This window comes from Pseudorasbora parva, chromosome 8 (genome assembly GCF_024679245.1).
Source record: "Pseudorasbora parva isolate DD20220531a chromosome 8, ASM2467924v1, whole genome shotgun sequence".
NCBI lineage: Eukaryota > Metazoa > Chordata > Actinopteri > Cypriniformes > Gobionidae > Pseudorasbora > Pseudorasbora parva.
The window spans coordinates 21,455,936-21,469,783 of NC_090179.1; the positions used below are offsets into that span (position 1 = coordinate 21,455,936).

The window sequence follows — 13,848 nt, forward strand, 5'->3', positions numbered from 1 at the left end:
ATTGAACACTTTAGAACAGTCTGCTGGATTTCAAAGGTCAAAGACTTTAGCAAAATGCAAAATTTAATAAAAAAATATTTTTTTTGTAATTTTTCAATGAATAAGGGTAAACAACATGCATTGAAAATAGCGCGTTGCCATTTGAAGGGTGGAATCAGGTAGCAGGAGGTCAGGAAGCACAGGGACATGCCTTTCCTTTTGTTCTCTCTCTCTCTCTCTCTCTCTCTCTCTCTCTCTCTGTCTGTCTTCTCTCAGAGGGAAACAGCTGCGCTGCTCCTGAGGAAACTATCGTTATTTATTTCCCATCGGAGAGGTAGTTCTGATAGATAGAATATGATTTTGGACTCTGTTTAGAGCTCGGATGCAGTTTATGATCTAGAACGCAAGGAAGGAGGGGCAGTTAAGGTTACAGCTTTTTGGAAGAATTTCACTGTTGGCCTGTTTCCACAGTGGCTTCTGTGAACCTCAACTCCGAATGCATCATGGGAGATTCTTTAGCCACGTGCTTGACCTTTTGGCTTTAATTATTTTTTTTTTTTTTTTTATGTAGTATATTCTCCTGGTATGTGACATTTTAGAACTCTCACATTCATTTATTGCATTTGTAATTGATATGCAAGATATTGGAACACAATCATTAAGTATTATCGTGATACCTGCTTACTGTATACTTACATTTATCTTTTATACACATCATCATCTTTGCAATAATGTGTAACTCTTCAAATACATAATATTAAAAAACTTTACTCATTTAAATGTGAAATGTGTACCGTTTACAGAAAACTACAACTTTAACGTGCATTACTAGAGATATGCTAATGTGTTAAAAGTCTAAACTAGAGTTTGCCTAATATTAACCTTTTTCAGTTTTAATCGAAATATCTTTTTCTTTCTGCAGGCCTTTGTCGTATTCTCTGCATTCTACTGGAGTCTACAGTGTGTGAACCAGCTAACTAACAGGATGAAGAAACAAAACTAGATAAGACACCAACTGACAACAAATAACCTCATATCGACACATTGGACATGAGGCAAATCAGAGTTTTACTAATCAGTCTCCTTACAAACTTTTGAAACTGATTCTGGTTTGGCATTTTAAAAAGATGCTATTAAAATGGTATGAATGAAGATATTAATACACTAAATACAATGTGGTTCAAGTGTGCAGAATGGTACTAACCAGCTTAAATAAAACTTGTCAGCCAAAAGCACATGCATCGCGCGCATAAACACAGAAGGGACCAACTTATAAACTGTAGCTTTATCTGCATGCATACTATTATTTGAAATGCATGAAGTATCTTACCCCCGGTTTCACAGACAGGGCTTACGCCTACAGACCACGGTGTAAAAACTGTTCAAAGTAAGTGTTTGTGCTCCGTTAACTTTAAGCGTAGTCAACTCAAAATATCCAAGTTGTCACTTAATACAACTTTACATCTCAAGTTGACCAAACTTATAATTTTAAGACCGCATGAACACTTGCTTTAAGTTTAATTTTTTTTTTTTTTGCAGTGTAAAAATGCATGCTTGAGCTGTTACAACTGGAAACAATGACCGTTATATTTTAAGATGTGCCAGTGCAAGTTGATTGGTCTCAGGATGCACACCAGTAATCTTTTTTTTCTTTTTTTTCTAAGGCACATTTATTAAAGCTACTTAATTATCCTAATTAAAGTAAGGTCCAATCATGGCTTAATCTATACCCTGTCTGTGAAACCATAGTGTTTTTTGAAGAACTATGTGTAAAGTTATACAGTTTAGTTCAGTTCCTATCTACCTAGACTCTTACTGACAGCATAAAATGCCTGCATGCATTTATTTTTTTAAATACAAATTTTACATAATATTTTAAACTACATAAACTACATATGTTTTATTTTCTGAAAAAAATCTTTAGATTTTTCTTCGTACAACGCAATCTGAATAAACCAATGGAGGCTGGTTAGCTTTGGTGTGATTTCATGTAAGTCTTCAAGTTACCACCAGGTGGTACTAGCAGGGCCACTTAAATTGTGTCCCCATTTCATTCAGTAGCCTACTTATGTTTATTGATTATTTATTTGTATTGCTTGTGGACAGGGACAGTTCCGGTGGAGAACAATTCCTATATGACAAGCAGAGCAACTGACTTAGAACCACTGACCCTTACGATTAGTTAAAAGAAAGGATTTGTTTTGAATTAGTATTGTTATTATTATCATTATTATTATTATTATGAAAACCTTATTATTATTATTATTATTATGAATACCTTACTTTAAAAACAAAACAAAACTGAACCACTATTTGAGTATAACAGGGTGTAATAAATGACATTTATATTCTATACATATCTGTCATAGTGTATAGTCAGCAAGACAAATAAAGTCTTCCAGCACAATAACAATATTAGTAGTTGATGTAAAAATAAATAAATAATAATAACTGCCATTTTTTTTCTACAACATTTTTGCTGGTTTACATTTGATTTACACACATGCATTGATTTAACTGATAGCAGCTTTCTGAAAGGACGTGACTATTTCTGCAGTTCAATTTTCCAGTTTCATAACATCTGGATTTCACACCTGGAATGAAAGTGAGGTGGTGTGCTTAAGTGGTGTAAATAATTAATGACAAATTTGTTGGATGTCTCGCCAACTGATCCCCGGAGGAGTATCTGAATTTAACGTTATTTAAATGTTACTGCTCATTAAAGACAGAAGCAGCAGCAGTAGTTTAAGTAAGTGATATTAGCACTAGCAGTGTAGAATATCAACACTATTTTCAGTGGTGAAACCTCTCGAAACATCACTAGCTGCTTTATTGCTTTTGATTAACACATTTGCATCGAATAAATATAAAAGCTCTTGTGCTTATACACTGTACACATTATTTTCATGATTTATCATCTCAACATCATCAACTTTGATAACATGATTCAGAAAAAAAACAATTTGAGGTTCTATTTATTAAACCAATCTCCTTTGTTGTATTAACTCTTTTTTTTTTTTTAAATTTCACTTCAATCAATTTTGAGCAAACCAGGTAACTAAGTTAAATCAACCAAAAATTATATGATTAATACTTATGACATGTTTTTACATTGCTTTAACTCATCTAAATAAGTTAAGCAATTTTCATTTTTTATAAGTTATAAAAAATTAAACTCATGTTAAGTCAGTTTAACATAATTTAAGTTTAAATAATAATTTAAGGCAGCAACTTTTTACACTGTACACACCTGATTTGCTTATTTGTGACCAAATGATATTTAGCATGAGTGTGTTCTAAGGAAAACGGTGATGAACAATTACTTACACTGTAAAAAATTATTTAGCAAAAAAGTTACCTGTTTGCCTTAAAATTTTGAGTTCATTGAAATTAAAATTTTGAGTTAATGCAATGAACATTTTTTGAGATTCGACAACCTTTTTAAAATTTTATTAAAAGATTTTGTAAGGGTAATTGTGTGTGTTTTATTTCTGATGACGCAGTGAAACATGCCAAATTGATGATTTAGCAATTTTTTTTATGTGGTTCAGATACAATAATATTTTGAGTTTCTATTTTTTAAACAAATTTCCTTCATTGTATCAACTCAAATTTTTAATTTCAATAAACTCAAAATTTTAAGGCAACCAGGTACTTACTTTTTTTAAAAGTTGAACCAACAAAAAAAAAAAACAGAATTTTTTTTTTTTTTTTTTTTTTTTTTTTACAGTGGGGATGGTCCCCATTGACATTTGATAATATTCTTCACATTGGTTGATTCTTCACATTGATTGGTTATTCTGTTCAAAAGAGTTTGGAGTCAAACGCATGTTCTGTTATGATATCATATATAAATTAGTACCGCTGTACAGGTACATTCACACGACAGCTTGGTTTGGCACAGATCTCTTTCCTGCCATCACAGACTGTTATGTGCATGCCTGCACATTGAGTTTGAGCTGAAAGCTCACTGATGTGAGGATAACACACATTAGCAATGACCCAAACTTCTTTTGTGCTGATATTTTGTCAGTCTATTACACTATTAAGTGTGGACTGCAAGATCCACATTACAAGTATACAATACAATAACTGGAAACAATTTTCAGAGAGTTGATTAGGTAAAATGTATAATGGGGTGAAAATAACAGGCTCTTCCTCCTTGAAATGGCAGATGGGTCCTGTTAGCCTCACTAATGAATATGGTGTTCTGCCGCCAGAAAAGACCCAAATGACTCATGTTCAGATTATAGCATTACACTGCTTGCATCAACTGGCAGAACTAGAAAGAAACAGGCCCATCCTTTATGTCTCCTTGCCTGGAATGAAGCTCTTTCCCGGGATGTTGACCACAGTAAAATATACAGTATTATAGGATTTGTGGCCTCATTTAGCCTTGTTACAAGTCGAAATGAGAGATTGTACAACATTGTTTATAAAATATGTGGCGTTTACGTTGCATTTTCCAACTAGACATGTTTACAGTTGGCAGTAATTTGCCTTTGCTAATGACTTCCAAACAGCTATTTATTGAAAAGTGATGTGCTCTCAGTGCATTCACACAGATTATTGGTTAACTAAAGGGATAGTTTTCTCAAAAATGAAAATTGTGTCATCATTAACTCATCCTCATGTTGTTCCAAACTTCTGTGGCGCACAAAAGAAGATATTTAGAAGAATGTTTGAGCAGTTTTGATACCATTGACATTGGCCAACACTGAGGCATTCCTCGAAAAATATTCACAGTAAATGATTACTATAATGATTGTAGGATTACAGATGTGGTTTGAGTTATTTAAGTAAACAGAGGGGATTCAGAAAGCTTGGAAAATCAGCTCATGAATCCTCTTTCCTCTAACAAAATCAATGAACCAGCTGTCCCATGCATAACATCCAGGAGGTTTAGCCCTACACAAAGCGTGTGTGTATTATAGTATACCTGTAACATGCTGTCTTTACTGGTAAATAAGCTACAAATGTGTAGTGTGGATAATACTTGCTCAGTGATGAGCTGTTTTACCCCTAAAAATACTTTTCTGACATTGTAGATATTATTGTTTTTAATGTGTAGGTTTATTTTTGGTGTACAATTGGACAAACTGAAGTTTCTGAATTCAGTAAAGATTTTAAAACAACTACAACAAATAGGTTGGGGTCAGTACGATTTAAAAATCAATGAGTATTTTCATTTAGAAAGGATGCATTCTTTTTCTGTTTAAAATAAATGTTCGTTTGAGCAATACGCATTTGAGCAATACGCATTTTCAACATTGATTTAGAAATTCATAATAAATGTTTCTTGAGCAGTAAATCATCATATTAGAATGATTTCTGTAGGATCATCAGACTGGAGCAATTAAACAAAATTGTAAATGTTCAAAAACATTTTATTAAAAAAAATATTCAGCATGTTTCTAAATGTGGTTCATTTGTGCTGCAGATATTTTTGTAAAAAGTTAATTCTACCAATTTTGTAATTTTTTATTTAAGAAATATATTTTAAAAATATGAAAGACAAATGTAACAAATTATCAGCTTATGTTTAAAAAAAAGTAACCTTTGAAAAAAATACAACCTTTTTAAACATTTCCAAAAATATTTAACATATGTATAAATGTGGTTAAAGTTTTACTATTTTTAATCCAAAGAATATAATCTTTGAAAATATTAAATGTATTTAAAAAAGGTTCTACATTGTTCTAAATGTGGTTTAAATGTTCTACAGATTTGTGTGTGTAATATATATATATATATATATATATATATATATATATATATATATATATATATATATATATATATATATATATATATATATATATATATATATATATATATATATATATATAATCTTTGGTTATTTTGATTGCTTTACAGAGTCATCATTAAAAAAAATTGTCACATAGCACAGCAACCTCAAAACATGACCCTAGGTCCGCTAATTGATAAACTGTGATAGGTTAACACTAGTGTCACTTAATAATTTTTGTAGATATTATTATGAAAATTAATATACAATATTACACATCGTCTTCATAATAGGGGGGTCCCTGATTTGATGAAACTCTGGTGGGTCTCAACACATCTTCAACCCTAACTGGCTAACCCTAACCCTCATAACCCTCAGCTCCATATTAATGGGATGCATATCACATCCTAGATCATCTGCCTGCTAAATGGCAAGATGGAGAGATCAAGGGAAAAAGAGGAAGGGAGGGGGAGTGTGTGATGCGAGCAGAAGCACGAGGACTGATTATTGCAGATGAGGAGATCGCTCTCCCTCTCTCCTGCGCTCCTCTCTCATAGACAAACACAGCGCTCCTCTTAGATGAGAGAGGGATTCTCGCAGGTGAGAAGACATAACGTCCCCGCTGGATCGACTCCGAGGAGCATCAGGTGAGTGGAACTCCGCAGTGTGCACTTGTGTTTGTGGGGAAACCGGAATTATTCCATACGTTACCAGTGACATCATGATGGAGCTCTTGACTGTATTTGATATAATTAATGTGCGTAGGGTTGAATATGCCTTGTTTTTTGTGTACTTGTGATCATTTAATGGCATTATCATTTTTCACTTTGTGAGCCCATAGCTTGTGGGTATAATTTATTTCAACTGTAAAAGTCATTTGTAATGTGGGTTAAGGTCAAGAGGAGGCCATGATTATCTGTTTTTCGTACCCCGAGGTAACACTGAGAAGAGTTTGTTTTGGTTTCTTGACATGACAGGCACTTTTTTATTCATAAATAAAGATTATCTTTCAGAAAAGACACTTGCTCCAGGCACTTCCTGCTCTTGGCACAGGAAGTTTAGAGGAATGACAGGATGTGGAATTGAGTTGCAGAGTTGTGCTTCAGGAATGGAGGAGGGCATGATCTATTTTTATTTAAACTTTTTCTTTTTCTTGTGACAACAGTCATAATGTCTTATGAACATGTTTTTGCACAGTAGGCCTAAATGTGTTAAATGTATTTTTTGTTGCAAAACCATAACAACAGGTAAAACTAGTTATGCCAGGCCACATATGGTCTCTAAAACTATGATATGTGTTATGAAAATAGTAGCTTAAACAGTTTTGAAACTGTTGTGAGTTATTGCTATCAATACTGGATATTTAAATGTACATTTTCATTTTCTCTATATTTTTAGATGACCTTTGCCATTACCTAACACTCACATTACAAACTTTATATGCACTTAATAACACTAATATAATCAAATGAAGTTTTAATAAAATCTATTTTTCCTGTTGATACTCACATTCACATGTAGCATTTAAATTGATCAATACTCTTTTATTTATAATTTATTTGGTCAAAATAATATAGAATTTTAATATATGCAATTTACTGGGTTAAATAATTATTTATAAGGTTATTAGTCATAACATGAAAATAATTGTCTTGTTGGTGCATCCTTTCTGCATTTACTGTCTTGGTAGATTATTGAGTTGAAATCTACAATATTTCTGCAAAATATCAGTTACTACACTGTACATTTTGTTTGTTGGTTTAACTTAAAAAAAGTAAGTAACCTAGTTGCCTTAAAATTTTTGAAATTATTGAAATTAAAAATTTGAGATGATACAATGAAGGAAATTGGTTTAATAAATAGAAACTCAAAATATTATTGTATCTGAACCACATAAACAATGTGATAAATCATGAAAATAGCACAATTTGGCATGTTTCACTGCGTCATCACTAATAAAACACACACAATTACCCAATATGCGCACAAAATCTTTTAATAATATTTGAATAAAGGTTGTCGATTCTCAAAAATGTTTGTTGCAGTAAGTCATTTTTTTATTTCAATGAACTCAAAATTTTAAGGCAACCAGGTAACTTATTTTTTAAATATATTTATATTTTTTTTACAGTTTACATATGTTACAGTAATAACATGAATCATTTTCATAAGTGATATAGACCCATATCTCACTTAACTAATTAGTTTTTTTTCCCCCACAGTATATTATTTTTCTGGGATAACTCACAAATATCTACAATGGATGTTTAACTTTAAATGTGTATGATTTAAAAAAAAAAAAATTGTTCAAAAGTTTGGGGTCGTTTTTATTTTATTTTATTTTTTTACATATATATTTTTAAAGAAATTAATACCTATATTCAGTAAGGACACATTTTATCGATCAAAAGCGACAGTAAAGACATTATAATGTTACAGAATAATTATATTTCAAATAAATGCGTTTCTTTATTGCAGTTTTAACAAAAATATTAAGCAGCATAACTCCTTTTCAATATTGATAATAATAAGAAATGTTTCTTGAGCACCAAATCAGCATATTAGAATGATTTCTGAAAGATCATGTGTCACTGAGTACTGGAGTAATGATGCTGAAAATTGTCATTGTTATTAAACAGGAATAAATTACATTAAATAAGACAAAACTGTTATTTTACTGTTAGTGTGTTTTAGTGTGATCAAATCAATGCAACCTTCTTGAGAATTAAATACTTTTTTTTAGTTACTGGCCACAAACTTTGAACTGTTGCATATTATGTGTTGTATACGTCTCTTATACTGTGGGGACCCAGTCATGCTTGTACAGTACAAAGCAGTGCTTCACATCAATCAATGCCTGTCACTAAATTAATTATGTCCAGAATAACTTTGACTGTAGTATTGACTGGCATGATGCCATACATTTGATCATTTGTTGCCACATGTAAAACACAACCTAATATTGTTGTTCTGTGATGACTGGTAGCACAGAAGCTATATTGCAAACCATGGTATACTGTAATGATCAGTTTGGTAATATTGACAGGATGACAGTTTTCTCATTCTGTCCTCAGAGGCTGAGCTGGCCAGCATGTCTAATGAAGAAAAGTGGGTCACTTTGAGCCTTCTGCAAGACTATGCACAATGTAAGGCCTTTATTTTATAATTATTCAGTTGGTTTTAGACCATCGACTGTAAAAAACAAACAAAAAAAAAAACATCGTCCCCATGACGTCACCCATAGTATTCTGAAGAGCAGTTTTGAAGCGTAGAGAAGAGAGCTGGCCGTTGCCATCTTAACAGTGCGTCATCGCACATCACGCCCGGATAACAGAAAATGGCCAAAGAGGCGGGACGTGGGCGGAGCTGAAGTGACGCAATGACTAACACACAGCGGATAAATGGCTATCCACCTGTCAGTCAAAGTAGCCATGCCCTTAATTATGCAGAACTTTAAGGCTTTATATAATGTAAACGAATGAGTTATAAAAAAAATCACCCCCCTCACAGTTGAAGGAAAGGGCAAAATTAGCCATATAGACCAAAACCACAATTTGTACTAGGCTGTAAAGTTGGGCATTTTAACATGGGACTCAATGAGATTCTGCTCCCTTCTGGAGCCTGTCCCTAGTGGCCAGTTGAGGATTTGCAGTTTTAATTACTTCCGTATTGGCTTCAACAGAAACTGGGGTAGGTTGACGCTTGGTTTAGACCAGGGGTGTCCAATCCTGCTCCTGGAGGGTCGCTGTCCTGCAGTGTTTTGCTCCAACTTGCCTGAACACACCTGCTGGAAGTTTCTAGTATGCCTAGTAAGACCTTCCCTGCATCCCAATTCGCATACTATCCATACTAAATAGTATTCAAAAATAGAATTAGTATGTCCAAAATCATAGTATGTTGAAAAGAGTATTCCAAACATACCCGGATGGTTTACTATTTCCGGTCCGAATTCGAAGTATGGATCGATGGGCACTCCAACGGCTGATATTGCTCACAACCCATTGCGAGGTGGACGGGGATTCGATTAGAACTACAAATGCGGATACAAAGCATTTAAAAAACTACAAACATGGCGGATGTGCAAGTCCGGTGGTTAAGTAGAGAAGTTTAGATAAAGGGGTTTGAGTGACCAACTATCAATATTTAACCTGACAAAAATATATTTATTCAGTGTTGTCCACATTATATTTCACCTGCAGCAGCATTGTGAACTTTTATCATGACACGTTTGGCCATTAACTTTTAAATGCATCATTATATTTCAACTGCAAACACATGAGGAGAGTCTCTGCATTAAAGACCCACACATGGCAGATCAACGTGCGACTCGATTTCTCTCCGATACGGTAGGAGATTAAACTGAATGTGGAGGATTTGAACTGTGACGAATTTGACGATGCCTTACAGGGATGGTAGTTAATCGGTGACGGGATGCTCGTAACTAAGCGGCAGTCCGTTAAAGATGACAAAGTAGTATGTCCCGAAGCTTGCATACTTTTCTGCTACACACTCAAAAGTATATACTTTTTCTTCACAAAAATAGTACATACTTTTAGGACGTAGTATGAGTAGGCGAATTGGGACGCAGCACTCGATAAGCTGGTTCAGCTGCATGTGTTTCATTGGGGTTGGTGCTAAACTCTGCAGGACAGTGGCCTTCCAGGAGCAGGATTGGCCACCCTGGTTTAGACCAAACTCGCCAAATATTTGTTTATCAATGGATCATTTATGCACATTTTTGGGTTGTGTTCTGTTTGATTTCAAATCATACATTTTAGAAAAAAATGCATACATTTACTTGAGAAGTAAAATTACTTTAAAGATTAATTCACTTTAAAATGAAAATGTCCTAATAGTTTACTCCAGGATTTTTCTCCACATCATAGACTTTAATTAGCCTGGATGCCATCTGAACTTAGCCCCTCCCACAAATATTTTAGGTCGTGCAGTTCGGTCTGGCCTTGCTCCATAGAGGAGTAATTATATCCGAACAGAAACAGTTTGGACCAATGAAATCATCAGGGCGGGCTTTAGACGATGAAGGACAGATGATAAACAGAAACGTAATAATGCATGTCATCAAAGGGGCTTGGATTATATTTTTTAAGAGAGCTTGTTTGTAAATGCATTCACCTTCACAATTTCTCTCAGAAATGATGATCATGTTGGGTAAGTACTCTGTGTATCATTAAATTATTTAATTTTTTTACAACACCGCAAAAATCTTGCATTCCAGCCTGATTCCAGCGCGCGTGCAGACAGGGTTGCCAAGTTTTTCCAACAAAACCCGCCAACTACTAGCCCTAAACAATAGCTTCTCGGGGGGTTTCCCGGGGGAAAAATGGCGTTTGGGGGGTAAAATGTGTGTTATTTTGGCAAGGTTGCCTGCTAAAATTCGCACTCATGGGTCTATATCTCACATAATAATCGCTTCAACCCGCGGACATAGAAAACAACCCGCAGGGGGGGAAAACGCGGACTTGGCAACACAGTTCAGTTGAGCTCTGTTGACATTTGACAACTAACGTAATGCGTCGTTTTGTTGCTCTGATGGGTTGTTGGTCTATCCAATTGAGGTCTTTCCTGGTTTGGTTGAAACACGCCCCATAATCACAGCCCAATGGAGCAGTTTCAGACTCATATTCTGACTAGAATTGAGTATGACCACGTCAGGCTAGACTTTAATGGCAACCAATGGTTAAAGGTCCTATCAATGGAGTTTTAAAAGGCTTCAGAGGCTCTACACCAGGGGTGTCCAATCCTGCTCCTGGAGGGCCACTGTCCTGCAGAGTTCAGTTCTAACCCCAATTAAACACACCTGAACCAGCTAATCAAAGTCTTACTAGGCATGCTAGAAACTTCCAGACAGGTGTGTTGAGGCAAGTTGGAGCTAAACTCTGCAGGACAGTGGCCCTCCAGGGCCGAGTTTGGACACCCCTACTCTACACGATCCCAAACGAGGAATATGGTATTTTTAGCAAAACCATGCCATTTTTCAAGAAAAATAAACATGTATACTTTTTTACCTAAATTGCTAATCTCGCACTGCTCTGTGACGTGCCATGGATTGCGCAATCACATCGAAAAGGTTTCGCTAGATAAGACCCCATTTCTCGTCTGGGACTGTGCAGAGCCTCTGAAGCCCTTTGAAATTGCATTGATTTGGTCCTTCAACATTTTGGTTTCCTCAAAAAACGTAACTTCTTTTTGACTGAAGAAAGGAAGACATTAACATCTTGGATTCCATGGGGGTGAGTATATATCAGGAAATTTTCATTTTGAAGTTAACAAATACTTTAAAATTTTAAGCCTTATTTACTGAACAATTTTTCAAAATTAAGTGAGTTTATACTTAAAACAAGAAATAATATCTGCTGCCAAAAGTTTCTGGAAAATTATATTGTTTTCACTTAGAAATATTTTGTATACAAAGTAAGACAAAGTACAGAATACAAAGTAAGAAAATATATATATATATTTTTGCAGATACTGTTTTAATTAAATTTATCATTCACCTTTTATTCCTCAGTATCTCCAAAAATCATTGTCTTAATATCTTTGTGGAGACACGCTGACAGGCTGCCAGTTTACAGGAATAAAAATCGAACCATTTAACACCATTTGTGCATGTGTCACTTAAGGAAATGTCATTTCCTGTCTGGAGCTTAAGGTTAAGTCTTCAGTCTAATCCAACCAGACGCTATAATGGGAGAGAATTGTGACTGACAGTTATTAATTCTCCATAATACATAATCCATCTATGATGAACATTGATTCCTTTGAGTGCTAATGCTGTGGTGGGAGTCAGTCTGACCGAAGTGTCATCTATAATCTCTTTTTGGAGGAAACGGTTAGTAAAGTCCTGTGTTTGCTCTCAAAGTAGTCAATTTGCCCTCCATTATGTGTTATATTTGCCATTAAGATAAAGATATAAATCTATTCTTAGAACATTTTAGTAGCAATAAACTGCTTGACATAACAATAATAAAAGGATGTATTGCACACCAGTTTAAAAACACATAAAGATCAAGGTACAGATTTGTGCCATTTAATTAATTACCCCAAAACCTGCATTCATACATAACAAATGAACTGTCAAAGAGAGGATCTTTCATTACGTATGCAGAGAACAGAGATCGTCTGCATTTAATTGAGTCATCTGAATAATTGATGCCCCCAGAGCCCGCTGTTTCCTGTGCCAGGCCAGGGCTTCTCTCATTCTCTCATTTTGCAATACGACAATATGGGTCATTAGTGAAGAGGAAGGAGGGATATGTCCCTCTACAGCTTATTGTCTGCTAGGTTTGATAGTTGTGAGCTCTACCATCATCATTGAGTCTGAAGTTACAAAGCCCAAAGTCCACTTCAAAGGGAGTTATTCTCTATATCAGCAAACTGACCTCCCTGAAACGTTCACGTCACAGTATTCCTCATTTAAATAATTCCCACCCAAAGCATACGCAAAAAAGGGGCGAGGCCTAGTTTAGTAGGCTAGTGTGTTAACCAAGCAGCAACCTCCCCCGCGGTCTCTCTTGAAGCCAACACGAAAGTGACTTAAAGCAATACATCGACTGGCCGCAGGGACTGTCTCCAAAAGGGGTCAAATCTGAATCTTCCCCATGTTAAAATGCCCAAATTTACAGCAGAATTTTTTTTACAGCCTGGTACAAAAAGTGGTTTTGGTCTATATGGCTAATTTTGCCCTTCATGACAACTGTGAGGGATGAGAATTTAAAAAAAATAACTCATCCATTTAAATTATATTAAGCCTTAAAGTTCTGAACAATTAAGGGTGTGGCCACTTGAGTGACAGGTGGATCACACCTATGGTCGAGCTAGTTGGACGTGGTTTCAGCAACCAGACACCTTAGCTCCAGCCACGTCCTGCCTTTTCCTAGCCTGACAACCCAGACCCACATAAAGATTTTTGGTCTGGAAACTCACCATTGACAGGGCTCAATCTGAGGGGCGAATAAATGGTTGTCTTTCAAACTCCCTCTGCACGCGATAGGATAGCGCTACACCAACCAGAGCAACGTGAAGCAGAGCTAGTTAACAGATTAAACTTTCACTGTATCCAGTCGGAAAAACTCCGAACACACATCTTCCCTTTTTAAGAA

At 35.1% G+C, this 13,848-nt stretch overlaps 2 protein-coding genes across 2 annotated transcripts in view; both read left to right on the plus strand.

Annotated features, from left to right (window-relative positions):
- Positions 1–2,980, plus strand: part of agmo (alkylglycerol monooxygenase) — a 54,246-nt gene extending 51,266 nt beyond the window's left edge. The window contains exon 13 of the mRNA XM_067450368.1: positions 902–2,980. Coding sequence (XP_067306469.1) covers positions 902–982 — 81 coding nt within the window. The 3' untranslated portion in view covers positions 983–2,980. The remainder of the gene's footprint in view (positions 1–901) is intronic.
- A 3,255-nt stretch (positions 2,981–6,235) lies between these two features.
- dgkb (diacylglycerol kinase, beta) overlaps positions 6,236–13,848 on the plus strand; it is a 73,429-nt gene continuing 65,816 nt past the window's right edge. The window contains 2 exon segments of the mRNA XM_067450370.1: positions 6,236–6,375; positions 8,803–8,874. Of these exon segments, the coding sequence (XP_067306471.1) occupies positions 8,820–8,874 (55 nt within the window). The 5' untranslated portion in view covers positions 6,236–6,375; positions 8,803–8,819.